We start from the raw sequence: 13,268 nt of genomic DNA, 5'->3' as shown, positions 1-13,268 counted from the left end.
AGTCCACAACTGAAACAGTGACCTTACCACAAGGGCTGACCTCAGTGGCAGGCATCACAGTGGTAACAGGGGGTGCAGAACTGTCCTGTGGCTCCTGCATGTTGGCATTTTGCTTTTGGAAAACATTCATCGGCTTCAGCTGTGTAGCTGTGGGCCTGTGGGACCAACTGAGCCATTCCAGAAAAGGAACTTCGCACTTACTTGGACTGGGATTTGTAATCCTGGCAATAAGTTTTGTGATGGCGGCTAGTGTAGCGGCATACAATCTCCTGACAAAGAAGGAGAGAGAGATGACACGACAGCAGAGAGAGGATGGAAAAGAAGTTCTTGTGGAGAGTGACAGGGTTATCAAAAAAATCACGGTGTAACGGAGTATATGCTAAAATGCAAATATGGTTTTCTTTACATATTACACAGTCTCACTGGTCAGGAATAAACATTCCTGTTGTGCTCACCTATGAAAGTTATAGTCTACCTCCTGCACTCTTCTTTAAACTCTTCCAAAAACTATGCAGAAATGCACTTTCCCTTAACTTCATGCAACTCTCTACTGCTGGTCCACTACATTTTTAGGGGAACTTTTGATACAGACAGAAGTACGTAATAAATGGATTAACTGACATTTTTATATTTGTATATGAAAAAGTGCATTTATTCTTTTATCATTTATTTCTAATATCAAGCCAAGCATATTTTTTATTTTGTTTGCAGAGTTTTTGAAATTAGTCTATCCTGCTGCTGCCAAAATAATGGATGAGAATTAATTTCTGTCTTCACAGAAAACAATAATCTATATTTGCAGGAACTGTGTGTTTATTCAGGATAATGCACAAACGTTGCTCAATTGAGTTGAATTTGCTATATAGAATAAATTATCTAAATAAAGAAAAAACTGAAATATAAATATATTTTCTTGACATTTTATTCTGTATTTCATAAATGTGATTTGTTATATTTACCTGATCAGACAAATAATTGAATTCAACAGTGTCAGTCAAACCTCAACTGAAATTTAAGTGGTGCAAACTGCAGATGGCTGCATATCAGCTAAACCGACACCACTGACACAAGTCTGACAGATTTACATTGTTCTCAATACTTAAAATGTAATATATAAAAAGAGGATGTGGAAGACAGGAAATGAACAACATCAACAGACATACAAAGGGAGGCTCAGGAGAGGAGGAGGACAGACAGGGGGACATACCTCCATCTACTGGAAATAAAACTAACTGTACTTCCTCTCTGTGATGGATGCACATTGTTGTTTTGTATACTTTACTGTATGGAATAGCAACCTCACCCTCTCCTTTCAATTTTTTCATATTGATCATCCCAAAAAAAGTCTCATACATTTGGTTCAGCTTGAACTCAGCAAACGTGGTTCATCATTGGGTCGCCTGCATGTCCAAGTTCAGCAATTACAAATTTGATTTAGTTTTTTCAGTACTTTACTCCAGTGTAATAATGACGGTTGCACAATGTTATGTAAGAGCAAGAGAATCAACACAAACCAAAATCAAATTGGAACAACAGCACCCACTTTTAAAACCTGTGAGGAGAACAGCCACACCCTGGAGGTAGCAGGCTCACAGGGTGGGGAGGGTCATCCGGTTGCTTTCTTTTCATGTCGATTTATAGGCTTCTACTACTCCACTGCTTTTGCATACGAAATATATCAAGAGTTATAAATCTGATGATTTTTTTTTAAGTTGCCTGGCAGATAAATAACTGTTAAATACTCTGATAGCCAACAAAGCCCATTTTCATCAAAAAAGAAACGCTTAATTGTTCCAGCTTTCCAAATCTATGATTTCTCCCTCACTTGCTTTCAAACCCAAATCTTTGGGTAGTTTGTCAGTTGGCTGCAGAAAATGGGAATTGTGGAACAACCACTTTGTTGCTGCACTTCTCACTATAGTCAGAACTTTTAATGTTAATCAATAATCAGGATAATCATTAATCCATAATGACAGCAGTAATGAATTGCAGAAATTGGTCAAAAACCTGCCTCACCTGCAGACAAAAGTGAAATGCAGCTTAGACATGAATGCATCAGTAGTAACCCCAATATTGATATTATCTGATCGTGTAATACACTTTCTTGAATGAACCAGCAATATTTTTTCTTGCAAGACTTAAATATCTTTACTTCAGCAAGATTTTCACTGTTGTACTTCAGCATTTTTTTTTTTTTTTACACACATACGTGATTAAGGATTTGAACACTCTAACACAGTCCCTCAGAGTGGCAAAGGTGAAGAGGCCAGCTGGCTCTCAGGTATGTGAGGCATGTAGTTCTGCACAGGTAAGACTGCCTCATGTCTTAGATCACCTGACCGCTCTCCGCGGTCACGTGTCCGCGTTCAAGTTTCAGGAAACTTTTTTCCCCTTCTCGAAGTAAAATCCTGCATGTCCCGCCTTCGCTCGTCGCCTATTGGTTGAAGCGGACAGTTGCTTCGCTCTGATTGGTCGGTCATGTGCCATGAATGTGCTCGTCACAATCAAACAACCCAGACTTCAAATTCGTCTATGTGTAATTGATATCGACCGTCCGAAGAAGAGAGAGCATGGCTGGACTTTCCGGAGTTTGAGGCAGAGAAACGAAACATACCGAGGAGTCTGCTGTGGAGGTGAGTTTGTCCCGTTGAAGACGAACAGCTGGCCGCCTCGGCGGGTTTTAACGGTGTAAACTTGGTACCAAAGCCCTCTGAAGGTGTCCGCTGTCAGAGGTGTTATTTATTCACGGAGCGCCCGGGAGAGGAAGGCATTTCCTCCGGCCAACCTCCAAGGATCACCGCTCATATGTCGACCCTTCAAGTCTTCAGACTGTCATGTTTGTGTGTTCACATGTAACTGTTTGGTTTTCGTGTACTATTTGTGGTGTTGTCCAACACACGCAGGCACACAGCGACACTCACAAACACACAGGAGCCTATTTGTTCCCTCCCGTGTTCCCATTGTATCATCCGTATGGGAGGATATATATAAACACAGACTTTAAAGCCAAAACTTATTTTAAGAAACGTCAATTCCACGCAGCTTTGATCGGCCATGACAGGCCTTGACAAATATCTAGTCACTATTATTAAGGCCTGAACAAATTTCTAACTATGATTAATGATTGCTTGACTGACAGAAAAAGTGGTCTGTTTGTTGCTCAGATGAGTAGTTCGGCCTTGGCTCTTGTAGGTTGGTTTTATCACTGTTCGGTTGCTTAATACACAAAATTATGGATTCATCAATCGGTGATAGGTTAGTTGGTCACGTTATTTTAATGCCAATTTCATATCACTAAGGTTCAGCCCTGTAATTGTTTGAAGAATAGTCTACAGCCATAAGATAATTAAGTTATTTATCACAGGGGCAGAGGATAGAAGGAAATCCTAGCAGAGAATAAATTACTTTTCATTGCATTTTTAATGGAATAATGTCTGATAAACAATTGGCTATCAAAATAGTGACATAATGATTTTCTGTTAATGATTTATGTTTGTTGGGAAATAAAGCCAATAAAGACCATGTACGGTCTGTGAACCTAAACCTCTAATGAATCTCTTTTTAGTGTCTACCCAGACTTAAGATCAGCCAGTGGTAATTAAATTTCATCCTTACTCTGCAAATGCTTCGTTTTCTATTTGCTATTAAACAAACATTGTTAGTCACAAATTATAACAGCAGAAAGTCGCGTGACCATGTTCAACCAATTATTGTTCCTAATTAGTTTGGAGCAGAGAAAGGAGAAACATGCTGCATGTCTAAGCTTGACTACTGCACAAAGAAGTCGACTGTCCTTTTGGAATGAAACTATGCACATCATAAAAGAGATTACGCAATTTATTGTGTATTATTATATTTTATTCTTTTTGTGCAGGATGGACTCTAAAACACCCCTTGACCACCGATTAACATACCAGAACAGAAACAGGAAGCTGAACTGATAGGATGCCTCCCTTGTCAAATACAAATGGAACATAGAGTTGAGAAAGTTGGGTGGCACTGGTGTTGGTAAAAATGTTAAAAGCCATACAAAACCCGTTTCACCAGTCTAGCGTTAGTTGGTAAGGAAGAGCAGTCAGGAGAACAGTTTGGCAGAGAATTGTAAGATCACAGAATTTTTCGCAGCTAATACAACAAATCAAAATAACAAGCTGATGGAGTGCAATGAGAGAGTGCTGTGTGGGACAGGGGAGGTGGAGCTAGACCCCAACATTGTGAGTGAAGAAGCAGGAAAACTGTACTCAGAACTACAGGTAAGGTATCACATCAAGTTTTTCTTTTTCACTCATTATTTTAATGTGTTTGGACATAACCGTTTTGTCACTGTGCTGCTTTGCATCTTCATAGACCATCATTGAGACCCATGGTGAAGGTGTGGTGGAGTCACTGGTACCCATATTTGTGTGGGTGTTGGAGGGGCTGGCCAGCTGCAAAGCCCAGCTACGAGACAGGGCAGAGGAGGTGGAAAGGGAGAGGGTTGAGAGGGAAGAGCTGCTGGAGAGATATCAAGCAGAGAAAGCACTGAGGAAAGATAGTCAGGAGGTGGGGATTAATGGACTTTTGAAATTGCTGATGTTGAGTGTTACAACGTGGCTGTAGTCACATGTTTTTAAAATCTGTAAAATTCTGTTTATCTGTGCTCAGAGCTGTTGAACATTTTTTTTTTTTTTTTTTTTTTAGAGGTATCTGGAGCTAGATGACCAAATTGAACAGGAGAGAAGAGCCATGAAGGCGAGGGAAAAGGAGAGAGAACGTCGTGGCAGAGACCTAGAGAAGAAAGCAAGAGAGCAAGCTGATCAGTGTAAGCTTTGAGCGTTAGCTGCAACTAATGGCTCATTAGCTAAGTGTGAAGCTATGCCAAACTTGTAGTTATTTCTTTACATCTTTCTTACTCTCCTTCCATTTGGATTCATCTCTCTGGTGCAAGCTATAACTGCATACATGTTAAATGCTGCTGAAAAAAACCTAGAATGTATACAGTTTTCAGTAACGATAAAGTAGAAACCTGAACTGTGTCCTTTCTAATTTCTTGAGTGATGATACCAAGTAAAGCCACATTTGTTGTTTTCTTACAGTGGTGGCATTGGAGGAGCAGAAAGCAAATCTGAGCAGAGAACTGAGCACACTGAGACATGCTCACAACAAGGTCATTCATAAACTCCTGTTTAGTCTACAGTGTTATATAATAAATAACGTTTTGTGAATATTTCTTACATATCACTGATGTTACCTCCCTCAGTTGGCTAACACTCATCGGGAGCTCTTTGAAAACAGAAAGGATTCTGAAAGGGATTCTCCTTTAAGGTACAACCTCAACACTTAATTGAAATGTAAAACAATTTTTTTGTACTGTATATATTGTTTCTCTGGAAAGCTATCTGAGCTACCTTGGGCTTTAGTGATCAGGAACCAAGAAATCCCACATTTTGTCAATATATTATGTGCTAGCTAACATTTCACAAGAGGATATATAACAGTAGTATCTGTTTACTTTTTGCAAGGCTGTTGAGTACATAAATTATTCAATGTAATTTCAAAATAGCAGCTTGGGACCTGTTGCATTTTGCCTTAATATATTTATGAAACAGATCAGCTCCTTGGCCATATATATATATATATATATATTTTTTTTTTTTTTTTTTTTTTTTTTTTGATTTATTTATTTTTTTTTTTCCCCCCCGACAATTTTTCTAAGTAAAATAGCATTTGTTGTAGGGGTTGATCATAAATCAATGCATGTAATTCAGTAATGGTATGAGTGCTGCAAAAAGTGGTACAAGGTCTTAAAAAAAACGCAGAATACTGTTTATTCAATTTAATTTTTCTTTCTGTGTAACACTGCATTTCTTTGTATTGCATTTAGGAATCATGTGCATCATAAGAATGCTGAATTTCCATCCAACCAAGTATTGTCACAATCCAGTGTTAATGAAAAGGTAAAAAGATTCTCACTTTCTCACATCTATTTTCAACAGATCTGCTGAAACCTTGGATCATCTCAATAGATCAGACAGACTGGCAGAGAAGTAGTGTTGTGTTCTCTTTTCTTTCTTTAAACAGGTGATTGAAAGACCACATTCAATTTCTGGTCCTCCCTGTTTGGAAGATGTAGCCAAGGGAAAAAGAACACTTGAGATTGCAGTAAAGTCTTCTACAGATCAGTTTGTCAGTGATATCATAAGCTCCATTCCTGAGCTTGCAAAATTTCATGGCTTTGTGGATGCAAGGTAAAATGTGCCGGCTGAAGATCTGACATTGTCATCATATATTAAATCAAAGTTCTCTTTTGGTGACCTACATACATTTTTGTACTTTCTCACATTTCTTGTTCTTTCATCATCATTATCGTTATGGTCATCATCAGCTCCCCAATTAGACCTGATATTGAGGAGCCACAGAGTGCTGAGTCGGAAACCAGCTTGGAGGACGAGATGAGGGTGCTGGAAGCGAGTGAAGAAAAGAAGGAACACAAATTAGAAGAGGGCAACAGGCAGGAAAAAGTTGAGGAGGAGATGGAGGTGAAAGAAGAGGATAGTTTGGAGTGGGAGCTACGAAACACCGACTCTGTGTTTTCGGAGCTGTCAGAGCTGAGTCGGGATTATGTGGAGAGTGTTGACTGCGGGGCCAGTGTTAGAGGTAGATTTATATGCATAATAATAAGGGAGTAAAAGACTGGTATTTAAAAGTAACTGGGCAACAGAGTGAAACCATTTAACTGACACGTAGTGCAAGTACATCAGTGAAAAAGGTTTCTTGTTGGAGGTTTCATGTAGCTTTACTTCCTTTTTTTTTTTTGCAGTTTTGTATATTTTCCCCTGTAGAATAAATTCATGGGTATGATTTCAAAGCCAATGCCAACTTTTAGGCCCAGTGTTCAGGGATCACAGTGCTGTAAAGGGTGTGCACCTGTGTTCAAGCAATATTTACGATTTTTTTTTTCTCTTTAGGCAGCACAGAAGAGTTTGAGAAGATTCTTTTTCAGCATGAGGAACTGAAAGTCACACAGTGAGTCCTATATTTAATTTCTCTGACTCTGTTAAGTCCAGTGAGATTTCACAGCATAGGGGATTTTCTAAGGAAACATTTTTACTTCATGAATCAGTGGAGTCACAAATTTACTGGAATGGTTATCCTGTTTACCAAAATGATTGGAAATTTCTTGATTCTTAAAATTCTTTTTAAAATTCTTATTCTTATGATATTCACTCTTCCTTTGCACCCTTTGTTTTCCAGTGAGTTAGTAGAGGTTGCACGCAAGGTTTTGATATCTCGGGTCGTGGAGCTGACTGATGACCGTTCAGCTCTTAAACTAGAAGTGGCCTCTCTTCAGGAAACAGTCTCACGATTAGAGGGACGAATGAAGGAGAAGGAGGAGGAAATTAAGAGGTGAACAAGATGGCTCTTCATTTTTCCATATTTAACATTTTTTGTAAATCTTTTGGAAATGTATTGCATGCATTTGTGTTATTATAAAATAATACTGGTAGAGTGACATTGTGCTGCATATCCTGTTTTTTCATAGACTTCGTAAAGAACTGGAAGTATGTCAGTCGGAGTATCCTGATGTAAGGAAATGTGTTTGTCTAACTGTTATTTACTCATAATATTAGTATATCTGGTGAAGCTTTTTGTAAAAGCATGACTTGCTCAATTCTAAATATATAATTACAACATGTATGTATGAGAATAATACATGTACAGCATGTAATAGTGTCTTCCTATTCAGGCTTCTCTTTCCACATCTACACGCAACTTCTCTCGTTCTGAAATGGCTCGTGTTGTTATGGAGAAGAACCAGTACAAGCAGCGTCTGTTCGAGCTGCAGGAGGCAATTAGACATACTCAGGCAATCAGGTAATTTTTTCTTAAAACTTAAGACCGGACATACATTTTCTCTGTTGTTATTTTAATCCATTTCAGTTTGTCTTTTGAACGACAGATTTCAACGTTTGGCCCAAAACAGCCATACATACAATGTTTATTTTCTTATAGAGCTACAAAGGAAGAGAGGTTAACAGAAGACAAAAAGTCCAGTGTCTGGAGGAAGTAAGTATTTGTGTTATGTCTCATCTCATTGTAGTCATTACACAAAAAGGTGCAGATTTCCTCCCTGAAACAAAGGGCAGTAAACTTGCTTTGAGATACTAGATTAGTATGTTAAAACAACCAAGAAATGAAGGAAACAAGGTGCCATGTAGAAAAAAACAGGAAAGTAGAATATCAGTAATGAAAGTAATCTGGGGCTTCTGTTGATACAGTAACCTGACACATAAAAATGTCAATTACATCATCAGTGGTAGACAGCTTCAGTCTCCTATGTAACTACTATAAAACTATTTTGAATTACTAAATATGCAGGAAGCAGGAATGAGGATTCATACTCTATCTCTCAGTAAAACTATTTGCCAGTAGATGGACACGGTGAAATGATTGTGATAACAGCTTGCAGAATAATTGAAAGTTACTTTAGATGCTGTAGTCAGACAGCAGTTTTATGGTTTGTATGAAATATCAATAATTCTTTCTTTATTAAAGGTTCAATCGCTTCTTTGGTATAATCAAGGAACCCTTAATCGCATCTCCTGCCTCTCCATTCGCCCTGCCAGCCTCCCCTTCATTCCCTCGCTCTCCTGTAGGGTCTCCACAGCTACCGGCTCTCAGTCAGACTCGAGCTGAGTAAGTAACTACCCCTACAAATTCCCCACTAATTTGTTACAAATTTCAATGATTAAAAATCAGTAGAGCCCAGAACCTTCTCTCTAGGTCTGCTGCTCCTGCTTCTCTCTCACCTCGTGTCAGGAGGAGGGAGCTCTACAGAGAAATTCGTTCCCACATTTGGGGAATTCTGGGAAAACAGCAGATGCACGGCTGGAGTATACCCCTGGCAAACACGCCGGTATGTTGAAGAGAATACAGAAGTGTATATTAGTGAAACTGTCCTGGTTTTGCTGTGACTCTTTTATTGTGATCATTATTCAAGCCAAACCAAAAGAACGAAAATTGTCAGAATTGAGTCCACCTCACTGTTGAACATGCTATGCCAGAGCCTTATCACAAAGAACTTAACATACAATTAAATCTTGTAGGAGTCCCAAAAACCAGTTGCAGAGCCTAAAGATCTGCCTGTTCTAGTAAAGCTCAGACTGTTGGATCAAAGAGACTCTACTGCTAAGGTAAATGAAATTTATTATTCATATGAACCCATAAATGTTGGTGGTGAAGTTTAAGGAGGTTCCTTGCTCTTTTCAGCTGAACTGTGCAGTTGCCGTCACACCTGAGGTCTCAGGAGAAGCCACAGTAAGTCTGTCATTATCCCAGTTAAATAGCAACTGTAGTTACACTCTAATCACTATGTACGTGTTCAGTGCCATCCAGCCGTAACAAACGCTTGCCTAGGAACAAGTTTCATGTCAAACTCTGCATTTGTCCGTCTCTGCCAGTGCTCTGTGTGGGTAGTGTCTGGTCCTGCATCCAGCAGTGATATTACAGTGATTGATCCAGCACGGTCCAACACAGTACTGGATCATTTCAGCCTCCCCCCCACAGCCCCTGCACTCTGCATCTGTGCTGTGCCTCCCATAGGTCAGTGCCAGAACAATGAGTGACAACTGCTGTCCACAGTCTGATGTACTCTGTACTTGTACTATCCCCTCATACCATACTGATCTTTTACTGGAAACAGTAAAAAGTCCACACAGCTTAATGAGCTTTGTCTTTGACACAATCTTTGTGACTTTCTTTTGTCAGGTGACACTGCAGGAACCATATGGATTGGAACTCAGGAAGGAAGGTAGTGCTTGCTGAATAAGCAGTTCACATCAATAAATAATTGCTGTCAGCAAGTAAAATACATGTTGGAAAAACACTCTGACTAATTCTTCTTCTTTTTCCTTCATCGTTTTCTTCCCATTATTGCTTTCTCCCACAGCATACTGGTACACTCAGCCGCTGCTGCCAGGAGACGCTGTCTGCAGTCTGTTTCCCTCACAGAGGGAGTTTACTCACTGACGTAAATTGTTTGCTCTGAGATTCAACTACACAAATTAATATTTAAATATTCACGTTGAATTATTGCCTGTATCATAATGGATACAGGTCAATAATTCAAAATAATTCCCTTAAATTATTTTAACCAAACTGTTGATCCACCTTTACAGATACTCTAATGGGCAAGTCATTGCTGGTTTAGCTGATGGGACATTAGCCTTTTTCTCACACAGTTCAGGTAACCTTTTGCCTTTCCTCTTTATAGTAATGCCATATTGCCTGGGTTAATCTATCTTTCCTTTTTGCTTGAGTCACATAAATTAATGATCGGTGGCCAACAAGTTATGAGCACTGTGATTGACAGGTGGCTGGAATCTACAGTCACACTCAGTGATGCCACTTGGATCAAGCCCTGTACAGCCCATCCGCTGCTGCCTTGCAAAAGGTGGTCGTTTGTGGGTGGGTTTTTGGAACAGAGTCCATGTTGTCAACATTGACAGCAAGACTGTTGAGGTAAGAAACAGAGGAGGCACCCACACTGTTTATGTCTCATGCACACAACATTGTTGAACTCACCAACATTATGCTTCAACTTGCTTAACAGCAAACATTCACAGTCTCTGAACGCAATGAGCAGCAAGTTCGTTTCTTGTGTGCTGGTGGAAGTGGTGTTTGGACATCTTGTCGACTTGACCCAATTCTTAGGCTGTTTGACTGGTCCACTGGACGCCCGCTACAGGAAGTCGATTTTACTGCTTTGGTCACTAAATCATTAGGTAGTGTAATTTTTTTTTTTTCCATTTATGAATAATCAACCTTAAAATAAAGATAAATTAAGACAAATTTATAGTTGCACATGTATATCTGAGCTCTGCAACCTAAAGTATCAAATTGTGCAAAGAAAAAGCATTGTATTATGGCTCAAACCAGTAGTACTGACTGGTTGTAATGAGCAACCATTTTAAGTTGCATATATGCCCAAATGTCAGACGGTTTTGGGTTTAAGCTCTTTCATTCTGCTCAACTAAGACCTTTCTGTCTTTCTCTGTAGGCCAACCCTTCCTCACACTCTCGCCCCTCCAGATCTCTTCTCTAACAGTCATCTGTGGCCGGCTGTGGGTGGGCACAGGAGGTGGTGCCATTTTCTCCATCCCATTATCCATAAGTGAGTTTTTAAGGTTCAAGGTTGATTTATTGTCATTTGCATAGTTATACATAAACTGAAATCTGCACTCGAAGTCAAGCAGCGTACAACACAATGTCTTATCTGTAATAATATATATCATATACCAAGAATGAGTGACAATAATGAGAATGTCTAATAAATGCTGTAGTGTAGTGGATTGAGAAAAGCTGAGCAGTATGTTTAAAAAAAAAACAAAAAAAAAAAACAGCAGTGTTAAAAATAAAGCAGGATGTTAAGTTGAGATAACACAACAGTTCACTGAGGCATGGAATTCACCAGTCTAATAGCCTCTGGGTAGAGGCTGCATTTGAGCCTAGCTGTTCTGGGCCTAATGCTCCACAGCATTTTGCCTGAGGGCCAGGTAAGGTCCGCCATGATGTGGGCTGCCATGAACCTGCTGATAAAGATGTCCTCAGTCTTTCTCTGAGTGGTTTTGACCCTTTGATTTATTTAGCCTAAGAGTGTTTGATGCTTGAATTTTTTTTTTAATGCCCAAAATGTGCTCTAACAAGTATTATTTATATGAATATCCACAGCATCCGAAGCTGTTTCAATCCCTTATTGCTCCATTGCATCAGCCCAGCTGTGTTACCATGGACACAGACAAGCTGTCAGATTTATCATTGCTGCATCTGGTAATAATTCGATAAGTTACAGAAATGTGCTTGGCAATTTGTAATAACTTGATAATTCATCTTGGCAATGATGTTGAAATAATGTTTGTTTAATCTACATATTATAGGCTGTTTGATGACCTCTCCTGGCAGCAGTACTGTTACTACCTCTCAACTTATCCTCAGTGGAGGAGAGGGCTACATCAACTTCAGAATTGGTGAGTTTAGAACTGGAAAATAACACAGTTGTGTCAACTTATGTAAATCAATGAGTTTTGCACTGCATTTTGAATAGATTTGTCTTAAAGTGTATGCTAAATTTATTAAATGCAATTTACTTCCCCAGGAGATGATGCAAGTGATGAATTAGCTGAATTGTCTCAAACTACACCTCAAAGATCTGAACGCAGTCACATGATCATTTGGCAGAATCCCATCCCAGCTGTGCCCAGTCCTGCCTTATGATATCGTCCATCTCATAGTAATACCCTTCAGTTGGAGACTTTACACCAGCATAACTAGAAACAACATTTGAAATGGTGCTTTCAAGGAGCTGAATGAACCAACATCTCAGTTTGACAGCAATAAAAGTATTGTTTAAGAAAAATATAGGATTCAAACTTCTTTCTCTTTGTTTAACGCATTCATTTTGTATATCTTGACTTTTGACCAATTTGTCTTTATGGTTTATAACACCTTAATCTGTACCTTCATCTGATTTTTATATCAATTCTGTATAATGAGTCAGTAATTCAGATAATTTTTGTCTCTAAGATAAGAATGCATTAAGTTTCTGACAGACTGTGACTCTGATACATTCTTCTACTGTTGGAAAAAGAAGATATACTTTTTCATATCCGCATTCAACAAAGGATACCAGGTTTTCACTCATCTTTTGTTCACATGGTTTTTCTTAATTATGTATCTGCTCTTGAAGCTGCTGTGTACAGACTTTAGCTGAAATGGAAACTGGGATTATTCTCACAGTGAAAAGACAATCAGACCTTTTTTTTTATTGCCCATCTCCTGATGCATAACAGATTTAATTTAATGTAATTATATAATGTGTATTTTGCCATTTCTGCCTTATTTACACCTCTTTTTAGCCTTCCACATTGCATATGATGTAATGACAAATAACTGCATATTATAAATGTTTGAATATATGTGAATCTGATATCCCATCTCCTGAATCAACAATGTCAATGTCTGTCCTAAGAAATTATTTATTTTCATCTATCAGCTCTGAACTGATATGTTTCTTTAATTGGCATGGAATGCTTTTCCTTGTAATTTATTTCATTATTAATTTGGTTTCTGAATCTTTTTGTATGATAAGTGATAAAAATTATTACATTGGCAGTATTTACAGTATGTGCTATTTGAAGTTTATGCACTTATGTTGGAGAGACAGTTGAAAAAAACATGACCATCAATAAAGTGTCTCCAATAGTTAGTAGCAGCCTAACTTTAGTTTTGTG

General features: G+C 38.7%; 1 protein-coding gene across 1 annotated transcript; it reads left to right on the top strand.

Annotated features, from left to right (window-relative positions):
- The first annotated feature begins 2,512 nt into the window (after nt 1–2,512).
- On the top strand, nt 2,513–13,239 carry LOC115044743 (C-Jun-amino-terminal kinase-interacting protein 3). The gene is made up of 28 exons (XM_029503943.1): nt 2,513–2,633; nt 3,875–4,253; nt 4,348–4,542; nt 4,681–4,801; nt 5,076–5,146; nt 5,240–5,304; nt 5,864–5,936; nt 6,061–6,227; nt 6,365–6,636; nt 6,948–7,005; nt 7,234–7,386; nt 7,523–7,565; nt 7,727–7,854; nt 7,993–8,046; nt 8,536–8,676; nt 8,764–8,896; nt 9,087–9,173; nt 9,250–9,297; nt 9,441–9,582; nt 9,748–9,790; nt 9,929–10,009; nt 10,158–10,225; nt 10,352–10,500; nt 10,592–10,763; nt 11,039–11,152; nt 11,710–11,808; nt 11,916–12,005; nt 12,134–13,239. Exons 2-28 carry the CDS (start codon nt 4,155–4,157, stop codon nt 12,250–12,252), a joined length of 2,985 nt encoding a protein of 994 aa, XP_029359803.1. The 5' UTR covers nt 2,513–2,633; nt 3,875–4,154; the 3' UTR covers nt 12,253–13,239.
- The last annotated feature ends 29 nt before the right edge of the window (nt 13,240–13,268 follow it).

The sequence above is a fragment of the Echeneis naucrates genome, chromosome 6 (assembly GCF_900963305.1).
Source record: "Echeneis naucrates chromosome 6, fEcheNa1.1, whole genome shotgun sequence".
NCBI lineage: Eukaryota > Metazoa > Chordata > Actinopteri > Carangiformes > Echeneidae > Echeneis > Echeneis naucrates.
Note: the sequence above shows the minus strand (reverse complement) of the source record. Positions and strands in the feature narration are given on the sequence as shown.

What these genes read in the sequence shown, in the direction of transcription:
- LOC115044743 (XM_029503943.1), top strand. Translation starts at nt 4,155, where the DNA reads ATGGAGTGCAATGAGAGAGTGCTGTGTGGGACAGGGGAGGTGGAGCTA. An exon ending in GAGGAACTGAAAGTCACACA is followed by an intron (nt 7,006 to 7,233) that starts GTGAGTCCTATA and finishes TTTGTTTTCCAG; the next exon opens with TGAGTTAGTAGAGGTTGCAC. An exon ending in TACCCCTGGCAAACACGCCG is followed by an intron (nt 8,897 to 9,086) that starts GTATGTTGAAGA and finishes TAAATCTTGTAG; the next exon opens with GAGTCCCAAAAACCAGTTGC.